This window comes from Vulpes vulpes, chromosome 12 (assembly GCF_048418805.1).
Source record: "Vulpes vulpes isolate BD-2025 chromosome 12, VulVul3, whole genome shotgun sequence".
Classification (NCBI taxonomy): domain Eukaryota; kingdom Metazoa; phylum Chordata; class Mammalia; order Carnivora; family Canidae; genus Vulpes; species Vulpes vulpes.
The window spans coordinates 117,028,166-117,046,284 of NC_132791.1; the positions used below are offsets into that span (position 1 = coordinate 117,028,166).

Genomic DNA, 18,119 nt, shown 5'->3' on the forward strand with positions numbered 1-18,119 from the left:
AGTTTGATGGTTGAGCCACTGAGGGCTTGAGAAGACGTCCTACTTAGAACTTGGGACCTCGGTGCCCAGGACTTCAGCCCAGACACTAGAGGGGTTGGGGAGAGGTGAGGGAGACCCAAGTGAGGGGTTGTCCCTCCAGGTGTGGATGGGCTTTGTGATTGGAAGGAGCTGCCTGGGGTGAGGGTTGGCAGCCCCCAGGCTCGCTTTGGCAGCTTATTTTTTGTTAATCTATTTATTTTTAAAAATATTTTAATTATTTATTCATGAGAGACACACAGAGAGAGGCAGAGACATAGGCAGAGGGAGAAGCAGGCTCCCTCCGGGAAGCCCGATGCGGGACTCGACCCCCGGACCCCGGTGTCACACCCTGAGCCACAGGCAGACTCTTAAGTGACTGAGCCACCCAGGTGTTCCTGGCAGCTTATTTTTCCAGCGTATTGGCCTGCCTGTTCCCACCCTGGGTGACTTCCCCGAGTCCTGCTCCCCCAAACCCAGAGGCCCCCAGGTCTGCATCTGTATAGATATCTGTAGAGCTCTAAACTTGGTTCCCTTTTCAAGAAATTCTCCGTCACTTCCCCAAAGGGCTTCTCTGGTGTCATCAGGAGGAGTTCCCCAGGTGACGGTGGCAGGGGAAGGCAACGTGGGGTGGAAGCTCCGAGCTGAGGCAGTCTTTTGTGGCCCCAGCAGTTCAGCGTAGCCGGTGCCTGAGAGGTGGAGAACTGGCCTCTCTGGTGGCTTTGCCCTCAGCCTGCTGTGTGACCTTGAGAGGGCCCTAGACTGTCTCTGGGCTTGGGTTCACGAAAGGCAAACACAAGACAACACCCCAGGTCTCGGCTTCAGAAGCCAAAGGGCCAAAGGAAAGGGCTAATGGGGGGGCTTTAGCAGTTCCCTTGTTGCTTCCTGCCCCCAGGAGAGCCGTGCTCAGAGACAGCTGCGTGTGTGTACTTGTGTGTGTGTATACACACTTGCTTCCTCCCGGTGGTGAGAGCAGAGGTACCCTGCAAGTGGTGAAGGCAGACAAAAAGCCACACTCGACAAAGCCTAGGAGATGAGGCTGGCTTGGCCCCGAGCCAGGAGCATGTTGAATTCTCTCGTGGTCTTTGTCTCCTGAAAGGCCTATCCATCAGCAACAGAGTCGTGCCAAATGCAGCCTGCATGGGAGTGGAGTGTCCTCTGCTCTGAAGTAAATAATATTTCAGGTCTCACGTCCATGGACCATATGCTCCCAACACCGTTAATAACATTATCAGGGAATGGCTGCAGCCCTTACATGCCTGCCCCGGGTGTGAGTGGGATAGGCCCAGCTGGGCCTCAGCTACTCCTGACCTCCTGACCTGTCCTCCCCGGCACCGCCAGAGACCTGCTGGGGGGACCCCCCCCCATCTCTCTGGATTCTGATCATCCCTCTGTAAGGGGAGTAGAGGAGGCCTGCCTTACTGCCCCTGTCTGATGGTTCACCCACCAACCCCCAGAGCCCAGCCTGTCCCTGGCACATAGTAGGTGCTCAGTAAGTGCTTGCTGAATGCACACATGACTGGCTGACCACCCTCCCACTTTCCAAGGGGCGAGGAGGGCCGCTGGGCTTAGCCATCTGGGCGGGTGGCTGGAGTGGTGGTGTGCGTGCACAGTATGGCTCAGGATGCCATACTGGGCACCTCTCTCGGGGACGGCCAGCATTTCTTCCTTGGCATCGTGGTAAAGATCATAGGCTTTGATCCTTGGCTACACTAATTGTGAACTGTTAGGGACCCTGGGCAAGTCCCTCCTGAGCCTCGGTTTCCTCAGTGGAGAGACAATTTCTAACTCTTGGTGGTTCCTTGCTCCCAACTAGTCTGTAACGAGCCGAGGCTATTGACTACTGTCCCTAAGGCCCTCGCAGCGCTAACACTCAATGCTGCGGCATCTTCCTGGAGCCCTCCAGGCGTCTCAGCCCCTTCCCTTAACTGCTTTAATGTTTGTTCTTCAGTGTGATCTTCTCAGGACACTGTCCAGGAGGACCAAGAGGCAGGGGCCCCCGAGTCCCACCCTCAGACTCACCAGGTCCCAAGGAGAGGCTGGTGCAACCAGAGGTCCCAGCCCCAGACACTCCTGAGCACCATGGAGACCTGGCCTGGCCTGTTTTTGAGAAGGTCCCAGCCCCAGGACACCACTGCCAGCTTGGTGTGGGCTCCCTGTGGGCCCCCAGCTCCTTTGAGACCAGCGGAAGGTGCTCTATGGTTCTGGGGCCAACACCAGGAGGATTTGGTGGAAAAAAGTATCTTGATTACAGGTTTCCCCTGTGCGTGTGTGTGAAGGCGAGGGTGTGTAAGCACCTATGTTGCTAGTGGTGTTGGAACTGGGGGGAGCCAAGCAGGCCGGGAGGTTTGGAGGGACAGGAGTGTGGCCCCAGCCTCTGGAGACCTGGGGGATGGGCTGTCTTCACCCTGCCTCTCTGCAGACTCCTCTCTGGCCCCTCAACTAAGAGCCGGGACCTGGATGGGAGAAGGTCATTTGTTCAGCCCTTCCAGTAACTCTTAGATGCCAGCATGGAAACAGCCAGGGCAGGGAGCAAGCCCAGACTCCAGCTCTGCCTGTGAGGTACCATGTGGGGTGAAGGCAGGGCCAGTAGGGTGGAGAGCCCAAGCTGTGTGGTGGAGTAGGCACCTTGCAGCACCCTATCCCCTCCTGTGACACTAGAGGGGAGGCAGGTGACCAGACTTCCTGTGCAGAGGTTGTGGGTGAGCAGTGGGAAGGCAGCCGGGTGCCCCTCCAGAGAGCAGAGCACACCCCAGAGCCCAGACAGAGGAGGGAGGAGGCAGACTCCTATCCTTCCCAAACCGCCCTCTCCAGGGAATGGAGAGCCCATGTTCTGGGCCACCCTAAGTGGAACCCATCCACCCTCCTGGAGCTCCACGATGAGCCCCTTCAGCAGATGAGGCAGGACCACTCTTGACCTGGGGTCACCTCTCCTTACATGTGAGGTGATGCCTGACAGTTTAGGAAGACTCACTGTCTTCTAGATTTGATATTTTCCCTCCCCTCAAACTGTGCAATGAAAACGCGATCAAGTGGGAATAGTAAGTAGAAGGGGTGCTGATCATGGGGCAAACAGACCTGGGTTCGCCTCTGCCACCGACTAGCTGGGCAGCACTGGACAAGCGCCTTAGTGTCTCTGATCCCCCCTTCCCTCCTCTGTAAAATGAGCCTCATAATACTCATTTTTTAAAAGATTTTATTTATTTATTCATGATAGACACAGACACAGAGAGAGAGGCAGAGAGATACAGGCAGAGGGAGAAGCAGGCTCCATGCTGGGAGCCCGACGCGGGACTCGATCCCTGGACTCCAGGATCACGTCCTGGGCCAAAGGCAGGCGCCAAACCACTGAGCCACCCAGGGATCCCCCTACTCAACTCATTAAAGAGATTGAATGAGATCACGTATAAACGAGCCATAGAGTACTAGGAGAACGCAATGCGGGGTTGAGGGATGCAGCAATGTCAGCCCAGGCTTTCACTGAGTTGGGTGATGGCATTCTTTTTCAGTCACTCATTCAGCAAAGTATTTAAGCATTTAAACATCCGAGGATGTTCCAGGCATGGTGTTAGGTGTTTCGACAAGCTTACATGGAAGTTGTTTGTGAAACCACAGAACCTAAACCCATGAAGGATTCTTCTAGTCCAGTGTTTCGCAGATGCCAGTCGCTAGTCCCAGGCTATGTTTACATGCGCATCAATGGCCCGGGACATCATATAGATCCCTGGTTTATAGTCTGGGACTTCTCTGTCTCCCAGCCCCCCCAACTCCCCATGCCCATGTGTGCATGCACATGTGTGTGCGGTTGTGAATTTTAGCCGGCGAGCCCTCGGAGGCCCTCGCTCAACAGTGGAATCTGAGCCCCACTGAGGGGAGATGTGCTCAGAGGTCAGCATCTATCATTTAGGGGCTGTATCACCTTTAGCAAGTCGCTATCTCCATGAAGCCTCAATTTTCTCATCTGTATAATGGGGTTATTGATGCCTGGCTCACTGTGGGGCTTTCCTCTGAGCATGCTTCGAAGGTGACACAGTTCTACTTTTTGAATTCTGGGTACAGCCAGACCCAAACTGACTTTTCTTTGCCTTTTACTTTTGCTTTTTTAATATTTTATTTATTTATTTGAGAGAGAAGCGAGGGCAAGCAGGAGCCAGGGAGAAGCAGACTCCGTGCTCAGCAGGGAGCCTGATGCAAAGTCGATCCTGGAACCCTGCGATCAGGACCTGAGCAGAAGGCAGATGCTTCAGCGACTGAGTCGCCCCAGGGGGCCCCCCAGACTGAATTTCCAAGGAGAACTCCCACAGGCTAGACTTTCTTCCACTCTCCTTAAGTCCAACTGGCTCTAATAGGGATAATCCTCTCAATGGAGTAGCCACCCACCCATCTCGCCCCTACCGTTAGGTGCTGGTCTTTGGGTGACACCTGCTGGCTATAGCAGGCACTGCATCCTACCCTAGCCAAGCAAATCCACAGAGAAAACTTGCCCATCTCGTTACTTTTTTAATTTTTAAAAGTTTTTAAAAAACTTATTTAAGTAATCTCTACACCCATGTGGGACTCGAACTCATGACCTCGAGATCATGACCCTGCAGACTCTTCCCACTGAGCCAGCCAGGGTCCCCTTCCCCATCTCTTCGGACATTCACAGCCACACTGCCAGGTAAGTGTTATGCTCCCATTTGACAGATGCGGAAAGTGAGACATCATACTCCCACTTCTTGGGAGGCGCAGTGAATCTCTGTGGACTGAATCCAGGTGTTTCAGCTACATCTCCTCCATACCTCTTGCTCTTAGACTGGGCAGGGTAGGGAATCATTCCCTCCTGGGCACCTCAAAACATCTTGAAATAGGAACTGGGATTAGGGGAATGGCCGGGGTTGGAGGCCAGGTCCAGGCTGGTGGAGAAAGACTTGTTTTTGTGGCAACAACCCCACTGGGTAGAAGGCCACCACATGTAATTGTTTTCTAACTCCAAAGAAGCTAGACTGAGGGCAGGGGCTTCAGCTCCTGTAGCCAGCTTCAGCTGTAGCCAGACACCCTGAGGAGGTCAGAGAGGCCATTTGGCCAGGCTGTGAGGTGAGGGCTTTGGGACAGGCTGCCCACTCAGCGGGTTGCTTCTGTGCCCAGAGGGTGCAAGTTCAGCTGTTGTAGGCAGTGGCTAGCCTGAAGTCCAGTGCGTGTATATATGTGTGTGTTGGGAGGGGGGGGGGGGTACCTGGCCTAAGTTACTTCTCAGGTATGAAGTGTAGTGATTGAAAATGAAGATTCAGCCTTATTTTTTGGAGAGGCACACTAAAAAGATCTACGGATGAAATTATATAATGCATGCAATTTGCTTCAAAAAAAAATCCTCAGTGATGGGAAGTGGAGGGGGGAGTGTGGGAATAAAAATGAAACAAGATTGGCCATGAGTCAACAATTGTAGCAGCGACAAGATGGGTATGTGGCAATTCATTATACTATTCCCCCTACTTTTGATATGAAATTTTCCATGTTAAAACCTTTTTAAAAATGTGACAGCAGAAACACTACCAACCACCTCCAATGGCAGTAAAATAGCATGAAGCCTCTGGAACCAGACTGTCCAGCTCAAGGGTTGGGCGTCTGACTTTGGGTGTGTCGGACAAGTTACTTAATTTCTCTGTGGCTCAGTTTCGTTTCCGTAAAATGGGGATAACAATAGTTATACTGATTTTATAGGGTTGTTTTGAGGATTAACTGAGATTATGCATCTACAGTACTTAGCATATAGTGCTAGACCTGCCACAAGTGTTCGATTATAATAATCATTATCCAGAGTTCATGGCTCTGGTTATATTTGCCAAACGGAAAAGCTAGCTTAGCTGACTCAGACCAGCAACTGACCAATTGAGTTCAGCTCCAAGATTCTAACCAGTGAGTCTGGGAAGACACTGCCCTGGCTCCCTTGTGCTGGGTGTCTCAGGTGGGTGAACGCACACCACAGAGCCAAGCTCTCACCCCACAGGGAGGCCCTCCTCCCAATGCCTGCTATGTCCTTCTCCTTCCAGCTAGCCTGTCCAGGGTCTTCCCATCATCCCATCATGTGGGGTGCAAGCCCACCCACAACCTGCCTTGGTTTTCTCCAGCCAACACCTTTCTTTGACCTTCGGAGCTCTTCTTATAGACTCATCACTTCTCAACCCTAGATAAGACATTAAAAGTCATCCAGCCCAATCCTCATGACAGAGACCATGAACACCATGGTAGATGGAGTCCAGAATCAGGAGTCCAGGAGTCAACCCCATTCTAGCCCTCAGGCTATGTGGCCAGGGATATTCTTCATCCATCTGGCCACCATTTCCTCCTTTGTGATACAAGCTGCTCCTAGTAGATGGTCTCCAGGCCCCTTCCCGCTCTGACCTTTTTTTTTTTTTTTTTTTAAGATTTTATTTATTCATTCATGAGAGACAGAGAGAGAGGCAGAGACATAGGCAGGGGGAGAAGCAGGCTCCATGCGGGGAGTTTGATGTGGGACTCCATCCCAGGACCCCAGGATCGCACCCTGGGCCAAAGGCAGACGCTCCAGCACTGAGTCACCCAGGCATCCCCCACTCTGACCTTTTGATTGAGCACGTGGACCTCCCTCTGTTGCCCTCTGCAGGTGGTCCCCACTGGGCTTCGGGCTCCCCCAAGGCAGCAGTTCCATGTTGGAATTTCTAGGAACACTGGGAGCTACCTACGTGGGGGCTGGGCACAGCTTTGCTGAAGGAATAAATAGACTGACAAGATGTGGGCGGTGGCCAGTGAAAGGACAGAATTTTTAGACCAGGGGATATGGGAAACCAATCTCCAAATACCTCATCCTGTATCCACCACTTGGTGGTTGGCCATGCCTGTTAGTGTTTCCAGAGCTCTGGGCACCTATTTATCTTTGGTTGACTCGTGTTTTCCAAACCTATTTGGCCATAATTTAGTTTTTGCATATAACCCATTTCCTTCTCATGACACACTTGGGGAATGTGGTGTTAGATCTATTTGCCTTTTCAGATGGTTTGTTTAAAAGAAAGTCAAGTTTAGGGGCACCTGCTTGTCTCAGTCGGTTAAGTGCCAACTCTTGATTTTGGTTCAGGTCGTGATCTCCAGGTCGTGAGATCTAGCCCCACATGGGGTTCTGTGCTCAGCAGGTGGGGGGGGAGGTCTGCTTCAGATTCTCTCTCTCTCCCTCTCCCTCTGCCCACCCCCACCACTGCTCTTTCTCTCTCTACAAGAAATAATCATAAAATAAAGTCAAGTTTGATGCAGATACTAAGCTCTCAATGACATGTGGCCTGAAATTGGGACCTCTGGCTCCTCGTTCCTGCATTCCCAGCTGAGATCTGCAACCCTCACTGGGGCTGAGTGAGGACCTCGGGCGCAGGGATGGTCTTACCCAGCGAGTGTGCAAGTGGTGCCATTTGATTCACGAGGTATTTCAGCCCCCAACATTCAACAAGTATGCCTAATCATGCTCACCTTTCCAGATGTTCCACATCAGGGGCATGGAGCTGAGGAGACTGGCTCAGCCGAAATTCATGGCAAGGAGGCCTGGTCTTTGGCGTGTCAACCAAAAAGGCCGACGAAGTCTTGGGCAACAGTAAGAATAGCTTAGAGACCTATTGAGGGGGTGACAGTTTCTGTCCTCCGGGCCGCTCACACTTCATCTGGAGTGTTGGGTCCATTCTGTTTTTAAGAGAGCTGTCGTCAAAGTTGAGTATGTGTAAAAAGGGAACCCACGAGAGTGAAGGGTCTGAAAATTATGTCAGAAGAGAGGAGGCTGACAGAACTGGAATATTTAGCCTGGCGGAAGCAAGGCTTGGGAGGGGGGAGCCGGTGGTAGCTGTTCTCAAATATTTGAAAAGCTGTCATCGGGCAGAGATTGGGCACATCCTGTGAACCCCAGCAGGCCAGGGTAGATTGGGTTCAGGAAAGAAAAGAGTGTGTACGTGGTCACGGGTAGTAAAATTGGCATGGGCTTCTGGGTGGGCAGGGAGCCCCTGGTCCCTGGAAGCATTCAAGCAGGGACTGACTGCATTAGCACCTGTCTGGCAGTGTAAGGAGAGCCCCCGGGTGTGAGATGGCACTGGGCGAGCTGAGCTCTGAGGCACTGCTGACCCACTGCTGAGTGTATGGCTGTCGGGCTGAGAGAGCCTGCTGTCCCCACAGAATGTCCTTGTTTGCCTTTGCTGTGCCAAACGTCCTCTCACCCACCACTGCGTGGCCCTGGCTATGTGACTTTGACCTCCAACAAGTGGACTTCCCTGTCCAGAGTGTCTGGAGGGGCTCACTGGTGTCTTCCATGGTGCTCAGGCTGGGAGGGGGAGCTCGGTCTTCTGTGTTTATGCCCCCATCACAGTGACAGGAGGGGTGCTGTCCACAGAGAGGGTGGAGAGGGGATTAAGGCAGCACTAAGCTGTCTTCCACCCCTGGGATCTTCTGCTTTGTGGACTGATGGGTCGGAGCCATCGTGAAATGGCCAGATTTCCCAGGAAGAGGACTTTCATCAAGTCAAGGTCATTGCCCCAGGCCCAGCCTTGACTTCCCCTTCACCATGAAGGACAGTCTCTTCGGGGAGCTGTGGCATTTTTGTGTACCTTGAGTGTGCATAGAATTGTAGAAACACACAAATTACTGTCTTATGTCTCTGAGGCAAAGGATTGTGGGGGGAAGAGGCCTAGGCCAGAATCCAGAAAACCTGGGTCTAGGCCCAGCTCAGCCACCATGGGGTAACCCAAGGAGAGCTCCTGGGATGGGCTCAGGTTTCATGGGACCAGAAACCTTAGACCACTTGGTGGGACTTTAAGGAAAACAGTACGAGGTTAGGAACGCAGAGGCGCCTGGGTGGCTCAGTTGGTTAGGCGTCTGCCTTCAGCTCAGGTCATGATCTCGGGGTCCTGGGGTCGAGCTCCCCTCGGACTCCCTGCTCAGTGGGGAGTCTGCTTCTCCCTCTCCCTCTGCTCCCTGCTTGTGCATGTGCTCGCTCTTTTTCTCAAATAAACAAAATCTTTTTTAAAAAGATTATGAACACAAAATCAGGCACAAATGTGATTTTTTTCTTGAGAACAATAAAAAGGAATTGCAAAAAAATTATAAATCTTAAAATAACTCACAAATACCATAAGTATCGCAAAACCTGGACAAATATTTGTGTTAATTGCCTGACACACCTCTGTAGTGCCTTTAAAAAAAATTACTTATCACAATTTTACATAGACTAGCCTCTGGCTCTGCACAAATATGTTGGTCCCTTTTTGCATCTCCAGGAAGCACACATGTATGTCTAGTGCAGGCACCTCGGGCAGTGGTCAGATTGTGACACAGCCTCCTATGTGACAAAGCTACGTGAGCTGGCGTGGTGGGCAGTGGGAGTACTCACTCGTGCAGGGAAGGCCCCAGCAATGTATCTCACTGATCCCAAGTCAGGGGGACCTATCACTCACTCACTGCGGGGGATCCTGAGTCAGATCCCCCCAAAGCACATCAGACCCCCAAAAGTCAGAGTGGAGAAGAGAAACGATCATAATTGATTACACTTGAACTATAGTTATCTACCAAATTACCTACAACAGCTGACAGTGTGAACACGTGACTGGGGCCCCATGGGACTGGAGCTTGGGCTATGTTAGCCTCCCGGTAGATCTGCTTCTCAGGCATCACAAACCTCCCTGTATATCGGGCAAAACAGTTCTGGGCCAATCTATTTTTTGGCGAGGATCAGAAATGAAAGCAAATGGAAGCCTTTGGATCCCAAACACCTGGCTTGATGAGGCAACGGTGAAGTCGATGGTGATGGCAGCCGAGCAGGTATCTGCTGAGACTGGCATTAGTGTCCAGGCTGGAAACCCCAGTATGAGTACTGGGAAGCTGAAGGCTTTGATTCCAGTTGAAGGACAGACCTCTGGAAGGCATGACCCATGAGGTTGTAATCAGGTGTTTATAACTCTGTAGGGGTGAGCTAATCCAGGCACTAAGCCAACATTGACATAGTGCCCCTAGTGTGAGGAGGCACGGGGCTCAAGGCTCTGCAGGTGTAAATCCAGAGTTAAGAGCCTGGGTCTTGAAGAGGAGACAAGTCTGACCTGCTCAGGAATGGCCACAGTACAGGGCGAAGAAATGAGAACCACAGGCCCTGGTGGGGAGAAGGCTCACGCAGGTGGAGAAGGGACATTGAACCCTTCAGAAAGGAGTGAGAAGCATGAGGTCGCTTTCCAGGATGGAAGGTGCTCAAATACAATTTGATGGACACATTAGTGTCTCATAGGCCAGAAGAACTGCAGATAATGGAGAGCCAGCATAGTTAGCTCCCACTCACAGAACTTTCCTCTTAGTTTGGATTGCTTCCACCCCACTCCACCCCCACCCCAGAGAGAAACGTGACCATGGGCTTTGGGCTCCACAGAATAGACTTCAGGGAACCCTTCTGGGTCAGCTTCTCAGCCAGTCTGGGAGTTGTGAGCTGAGAGAGAACAGCAGGAGGGAGGCTGTGGTTATTTGGGGAGACTCTAGCCTTGCTGGGGGCTTCTGTAGCCCCTGACCAACCCTGCATAGACAGTGTCCTGAATATGGGCAGTGGGACCCCAGAGACCTCCCTGTGCCCCACCATCTATTGGGGGGAAACATCCAGGCTTTGAACCTTTTGTTCCAGTGAACTTAGAACCATGATGTCACAGTCCCAAATGGTGAGAGACTGAGTGGTACAACATACCTAGGCATCCCCCTAGATAAGCTAATAGAATTTGGCTTAAGGAAAGCCTGGGTAATTTAAGGACATGTGCTACCTTTTTATATAGGCATCATTATTTATGAATTGCAATGATTCATCCCACCTCAAAAAGATGGAAATATTTTAAAAATATGTGCATGCATTTGAAGCAAAAACTGTTTATTTTGTGTGAGTTTTTTGGTGTTTGCTTCTGAGTATCTGGGTATGAAAATTTGGATCTCTGTTTCCTTGCCTACATATGTGTATGGATACACACCCCCCCCACACACACACATATAGGATAGGACTGGGATGCACGCATATCTGTGTTCACCTCATCTCTGGTGTTAGGAAGGGGCCTTAGTCATCATTCTAGCTCAACTCATTTGGTGAGAAAACTAAAGCCCAGAAAGGTAAAGTGACTTGTCTGAGATCACACAGCTGTTTAAGGTGACAGAGAGATTAGAACCCAGGATTTCTGATTCATAATCTAAGGGTGTCCAAGGACTCTTTCTATAACATTAAAATCAATTACCAAAAAAAAGGGAGGAGGAATCCTTACTTGTTTTCCCTCCTTCAGTCAATGAATTAGTACTAAGAAGGTCAATCCTGAATTAGCTATATAACTCCAAATGTTAAGTTTTCAACGCTGATCTGATTCAGCATTGACTTCTTTTATGAAAACCATATTTATAAAGAAGTCGTTAAAGAATTTCAGAACACATGTGAAGGCATTGCTAAAATAATTACATGCCTTTGTTTTTGAAGAAAGGTATCCAAAATACATAAGCTGTTGTTTGAATTTAAATAAAAAAGCATCTGCTGTTTCTCATGATGGCTCCAGTCCTAATATAACATGGCAAAATAATACCCCTCAAATATCCATGATTAACCTGAATTGGAGAGGGTTTGCCTCCCAGTGCCTTCATATAGCTGGCATTAATAAAACACGCACACACACACACACACACACACACACACACACACTCACAACAGCCACATTATCATCCAGCATCCTGATGTAACAAAAATATCAAAATTAATCACTGTTTTTAAAGGATGGTGTAACCCTACTGTAGATGAGTCCCACGCATTTGAGGCTTTTGTAAAAAAAAAAAAAATTAAAGGCATATGCATTGGTGCCAATGCAGAATTTTGGACTATGTTCAAATTGCATTTGAGCACAGGTGTGCCCGCCGTTAAGTGTTTATGTTTACCTGTACATGTGAATGTTTGCCTGGGCGACTGTGTTTGTTCTCACTTCACTGTACATATATTTGTGTGTGGGTGTGAGGGCTTCCATTTGATTGGGGACCTTAAGGGGTCGTCTCTTTCATCAAAATAAAAAAATAGTTCCTCCAAATGTCAGCTATGGGAGAAGAGCCACAGCGTTCAAGGTGCGCGTGGGTGAAACGAGCTGCTGACTCTCTGTCCTCGAGGTTCACGCTGTTTTCTTGGGTCTCCCTCACTAGGATTCTTGCTGATTCTGACAAGCTAGTTCTGGATACATCTCCAGCTGAGAGGGGATCTCTGAACGCATTTGAGCCAGGCTGTCATTTTCAAAGATAGTTTCCTAAATGTTAAAAGAGGGACAAAAGCTAGAGAATGGTCCTTCCCTTGCTGGCGGTCTCCCCATACCCTTCCCGCCCCGAAGGCACCTTCCTTCTGTGTTTCTGTGGTCTCCAGCCATGTCGCAGCATGGGCTACAGGGTGTCATTCCCACATCTCCCCAGTCAAGCCAGTCTCTCCCCCAACCCCTGAGCAGTGATATGTGCTTATGACATGTGGGCCATCAGCTTGTCTTTCTTCCTGCTCACAACAGCCACCTGAAGTAGATACTGGAGCAGTCCTCACTTTCCAGGTGAGGGCACCATGGCTTGGCACAGGTAATTTCCCCAAGGGTGAAACAGCTAGTAGATGGCAGAGTTGGGCTGGGAACTCAGCTCGGACTCCAAAGCCATATTCCTTTTTTTTTTTTTCTTAAGATTTTACTTATTTATTCATGAAAGAGAGAAAGGCAGAGACACAGGCAGAGGGAGAAGCAGGCTCCCTGTGGGGAGCCCAATGCGGGACTCATCCCAAAACTCTGGGGTCACAACCTGAGCCAAAGGCAGACGCTCAACTGCTGAGCCACCTGGGTGCTCCTAGAGCCACACTCTTAACCATGACATTGTAAAGCTTCCTTGTGCTAGAGAGCGTCACCAGGTCTCCCCTCCCCACCAGCCCCTCCCACCCCATTCCCACATACACACCTTTTTCAGGGGACAGCCAGATTGTCATCACTGACAGTGACTGACCTCCTCCTTCAGGTAACACATGACGCTCTACACCCAGTGTTGTGGTCCTTTAAATTAGGCTGGCAGGTGTAACCAGCAGAGAAGAGACACCCAGTTTACAGGACATACTTCAGGTAAGTGGAGAGAGGAGGATCCTTTTCTCACCTTCCAGCATGTCAGGCACAAGCAGATGTGCCACAGCCCCGGGCCCACTTGGGGCCTGTCCCCTTCCAGCAGACGGCAGCCCCTTCCATCCGTGTCTGACTGAGCAGGTTATTTTAGGCATGGCCCGGCCAGGTGCTCTGGGTCAATAGGCTTAGTTTTAAATAACTGGATTCTTCTCAGTGACTGTCTCCGTTCGAAGGGAAGGGACATGACGGAAGAATGAGCCCAGCAGGCTGGGGGTGGTGAGGGAAGGAAGCTAATCTAGAAGGGTTGAGACATCTGGGCTCTGTCACTGCCTCTATGACCTCAGACAGCTCCCCTGCTTCCCCGCTCTGGGCCTCAGTTGCCTGTTCTGGAAAGCAGCGGGTTGGGCTGGGTCATCTCCAACACCTGTTGCAGTCTACCCCATGTCTCTGTTCTCTGCCTGTTTACAGAGGGTGAAAGCCCTAGTGAAAAAGCATCCACTTCAGAGAGGTGACTTAGCATCCTAAGGCTGAGCACCAGGGAGGCAGCACAGTGTGCAGAGCAAGTAGCTCTGCTCCCAGGTCAGGAGATGCGGGTTCTAGTGTCACTTGTGATACAAACTGGTTGACTCTGAACAAGCTAAGCTGCGATTTTCTCACCTGTTTTCAAAGGGGCTGATAAAGCTTCAACAGATAGTGTGAAGTTTATACATAGTCGTTGCAGGTGTGAGTCCTCCAAATTCTTAAAGCACACTGCAGAAAAAGTGAATGTACCTGGCAGTTCCTCCAAAAAGTTAAAAAGAAAAAAACACCTCAATTACCCTATGATCCAGCCATTCCACTACCAGGTATAAACCTAGAGGAGTAAAAAAGCAGGGTCTCAAAGAGATATTTGTACACCCATGTTCATTGCAACAGTATTCACAATGGCCAAAAGGTGGGCACAACCCAAATGTCCATTGACAAATAAATGGATAAACAGAATGTGGTCTGGTCTCTGCATGCAGTGGAATATTATTTAGCCAAGAAAAGGAGGGAAATGCATAGGTCACAACATGGATGAATTCTTGACGTCATCACATTAAATGAAATAAGCCAGACACCAAAAGGACAAATATTGCACGATTCCACTTATATGAAGTACCTGAAAGAGGCAAAATCAGAGACAGAAAAGTAGTGATTACCATGGGTTGGGGGCAGGGGAGAACGGGGATGTTTTGTTCAGTGGATCCAGAGTTTCTGTTTGGATGATGAAAAAGTTCTGGAAATGGATAGTGGTGATGGTTGTCCAGCATCGTGAAGGGACCTAATGCCACTAAACTGTACTCTTAAAAATGATTAAAACGGTAAATTTTGTGATGTACATTTTAACATTCAAAAAAGTAAATGCACACTTTGAAAATTTTAGGTAAAATGTCTAGAGATATCTTGGCAAAACCTGGGAACGAGGAGTCCTACTTCTTCTGTCTGAACTCAGGTAAGACATTTTGAGGAAGTACATTTTCTTCCTCTGCCAAATGGAGCTAACAGTGGCCTCTCTACCCCCCTCGCTCCCTCGTGTTTCCCCCTGTCCCTGCACAGCCCAGGGAAATGGGTCAAAGTGAGCCAAGCCAGGTGTCCAGAGCACATGGAGGTGGCCTCCATTATCCTGCGTGAGAGGAGATCCAGTCCTGGCTCATATTCCATTTTCCAGGGCTACTGTGAACCCCTTCTCTGGATCCCGTGTGGGCCCCCTTATTCTGGAATTACCGGCATAAGGAGGGCTTTCTAACCATAGCAACCTTGTCCCAGCAGACCTGACTGCCATTCCCAGTGCCTGGCACACAGCAGGGCCTTAACATTCATTTTGTAACCGAGATGCCCTCGCTTCAGCCCTGTTCAATTCCATGCCAACTTTATGCAGATGGGTATAAGGAATAAACTGATTTCTGCTTGGTGAGAAAGCTGTGGGGGTGGGGTGGGTGAGGATAAAGGAGGAAGATCCGCCAGGTAGAGCAGACATCAAACAATTCATTGCAAATAATTGTTTAAATCAGCACGATGTGCCCAGTGCTGAAGACAGTTGGGCCGGGGGTCTGGGGGTGGCTGGACTCAGCTGAGGCTCCCCGGGAGGCAGGCTTGCAGGACTAGGGGTTGGAAGGGCATGCAGCTTTGAGCTCTGGGGGGTGGGGGTAGCTCGGGAGGCCCCCAAAGGCTCTACCTCTGAATTGCATACAGAGCATCCATGGGTAAACTGAGTCCAAAAGACGCAGGAAGCACTGGCCCCAGGTGACCGGGCCAGCCGGGAGGCACAGGGCGTCCCTGGCCCGAGCATGGCGGGCTCCGGGCACACGTATGACACATGCCTGTGCGCGACCACAGGCTCCGAGCAGGCGGGTGGCGGGGACCCCCGGCTTTTTGGACGGCGGAGCCCGGCGGGGGCCGGGCGGTCGCGATCCCAGGCCCGGGCCCTGGGCTCGGGGTGGGGTGGGGGTGCGGGTGCGGGTGCGGGTGCGGGTGGGGTGGGGTGGGGTGGGGTGGGGGTGCCGGCCGGCGCGGCGCTCCGCACCCGGGGTGCCGCGGGGAGGCGGGGAGAGCGGCCGCCTAGCCCAGCCCCGCGGATGACAGGAGCCAGGGAGCCGAGGAGGGAGGAGCCGCCGCGCGCTGGGCTGAGGAGCAGAAAGAGCGGGCGCGGAGTGCGGGCGGCTGGGAGCGCGCTGAGCGGGGGAGAGGCGCTGCCGCACGGCCGGCCACAGGACCACCTCCCCGGAGAATAGGGCCCCTTTATGGCATGTGGCTGGTAACTTTCCTCCTGCTCCTGGACTCTTTACACAAAGGTGAGACCCGCGCGGGCGGCGGGGCGGCGGGGCGGGGGGCGGGGGGCCGGGGTGCGCGCGGCAGGCGGCGAGGCGGGGGGTGCCCGGCGGGCTCGGGGCGCCGGGGGACCCCGCTCGGGTGGGGCGCCGGGGGCGGGGCAGGCCCCGGGGGAGCGGTCAGGTGAGAGTGTGCCCGGGCCGCCCCGCCGGTCGCCGCGCGCCTGCCGCTTCGGGGCGCGCCCGGGGGTGGAGGTGGACGCCCCCCCCCGCCCCGGCTCCCGGTCTCCCCGCCCCCGGCCGGGCCGCAGCTCTGCCCCGGACCCCTCCCCCAGCCCCTGGCCCGCTCCCTGCGGCTCGCTGGCGCTGGGACCCTGGGGCGCCCTCCGAGTGGAGGGGCCCTGGGGCCGTGGCCGTTCGCCCGGAGCCCTCGCTCCTCGCTCCTCGGGCCTCGGACCCCGCGGCTCGCTCCGCCGCCGCCGCGCTGCGCCCCTCGGCCGCCCCGGACCCCCCGCGCCGCACCGCACGGCGCTCCTCGGCGCCCCGGCTGGGTGAGGGCGGGCGGGGAGCAGGGGCTTCCGAGGGCCGGGGTCCCTCGCTGGCAAGTTTGCCCTCCGGACCCAGAGGTCGCCTTCCCCCAGCCCCGCCCCCCCCCGGGGCCCCTCCGGCACCAGCCCCGGCTGCGCGGCGCCGCCTGGGCCACCTCGGGCAGCGCGCCCCAAGGTGCGAGGCTCCCCGCTTCCGCGCCGCGGGGTCAGCCGGACACCGGGACCGTCTGCAGTTTGCGGGGGGCGGGGGGCGGGGGGCGGGGGCGTGTCGCTGTCCCCGGAGAGAAGGCGTTGCTAGGGGTGGGTCCAGGTGTCCGGCATGTCCGGACCTGCTGCCGGGGCGCCGCGCACCTGATCCTCGAGGTAGCCGGGACCGGGGGTGGAAGGGGGCACATATTTCCGGCCAGAGTCACCTGGGCACTGAGCCGGGACCGGGCTGTCGCCGGCGTTGGGGCTTCCAGGCTGTGGCAGAGGACGTGCCCCCGGGCGCGCAGATGGCGGGAGATGAGGCGGCCCAACTCCGCGCCCTTGCGCAGCGGAGCACACACGCTCGTACCAGCTCAGCTTTACCTGTTCAGCCCTCTAACTTTTCTCCTTCGCGCCCCGGGGGCGGCTTCGCCCCCCTTTGCCCCGCCGGTGGCCCTGGCCGAGCCGCAGCCCTTGACCCCTGGGCGATGGGGGAAGGGCGATCCCGCAGAGGGGGGCGCTCGGGGAGGGGTCTCGTTTTTCCGTGTGTCAATGCCCCAGGGGTCTGGAGTCTGCAACCTGCCGGAGCTGACTGCAGCATCTCCTGGCTGGGGGGGGGGGGGGGGGGGGGGGGAGGAGGGGGACCCTTATTTTATTGGTAAATACCACCGGGCTAAGGCCAGACTGAAGACCGAGATACTGCTGGGGTTTGCAGATCAGGGGTGCGGGGCGCGAGAGGTGGCCTGTGAATCGTGGACAAAGTAGTTGAGTTTCTCAGACCCAATGGGGCCCACTGGGTGACACGCCAAGGCTGGTCTAGGTTGGTTAACCCCTTGTCCTCCACAGAGCACCCTCTCCTTCCACTTCAGCGGAGCAAGAAGCCTGTCTCCTGTTCAAACCCCCCACCCCCCAGTCTCCCTCTCCCCAGGCTCTTCCTGCCTCCCTCCGCCCCCGCAGGCTGGCTCGGCTCGCAGCTTTAATTACATTAATATTAAAAATACATAAGGTGAGGAGCGGCAGCTTTCTCTCTCTCTCTCTCTCTCTCTCTAGTTCTCTCTCCGCCCCCCATCCCCTTTCCATTTTGTCAGGCGGAGAGCACAGGCCAGAGCTTCTGCACACTCCTGCCCAGCTTTGTCCTCTGCCCTGCACACCCCACAGTCCCCCAGCAAATACCTGAAGCATACAGCCCTACCCCTCCCACCCCCAGAAGCTGGGCATTAATAAATGAAGCCCAAGCTATTTGATAGGGAGGAAGCAGATGCGGGGGGGGGGGGGGGGGTGCTAGCAGAGAAAGGCCCAGAAGGTGACAGGACAGCCTGAGGGGCAAAACCCTTTCCAACTTGAGGCAAAGTTGCCACTGACCTTGGGCCTCTGGGTAAGGCTGGAGGTGCCAGGTGAGGTGGCACCTCGGTGGCCTTTTGGTCTGCAGAGCCCTGGCGGGCCCTGCCAATTCAGAGGCTCCAGCATCTGTGTTG

At 53.5% G+C, this 18,119-nt stretch overlaps 1 protein-coding gene across 2 annotated transcripts in view; it reads left to right on the forward strand.

The window, feature by feature from the left end:
- Positions 1-15,693: 15,693 nt before the first annotated feature.
- Positions 15,694-18,119, forward strand: part of DSCAML1 (DS cell adhesion molecule like 1) — a 344,804-nt gene continuing 342,378 nt past the window's right edge. For both annotated transcript variants that reach the window (XM_025999151.2, XM_072729682.1), the window contains exon 1: positions 15,694-15,934. In XM_025999151.2, the coding sequence (XP_025854936.1) occupies positions 15,889-15,934 (46 nt within the window). In that variant the 5' untranslated portion in view covers positions 15,694-15,888. The remainder of the gene's footprint in view (positions 15,935-18,119) is intronic.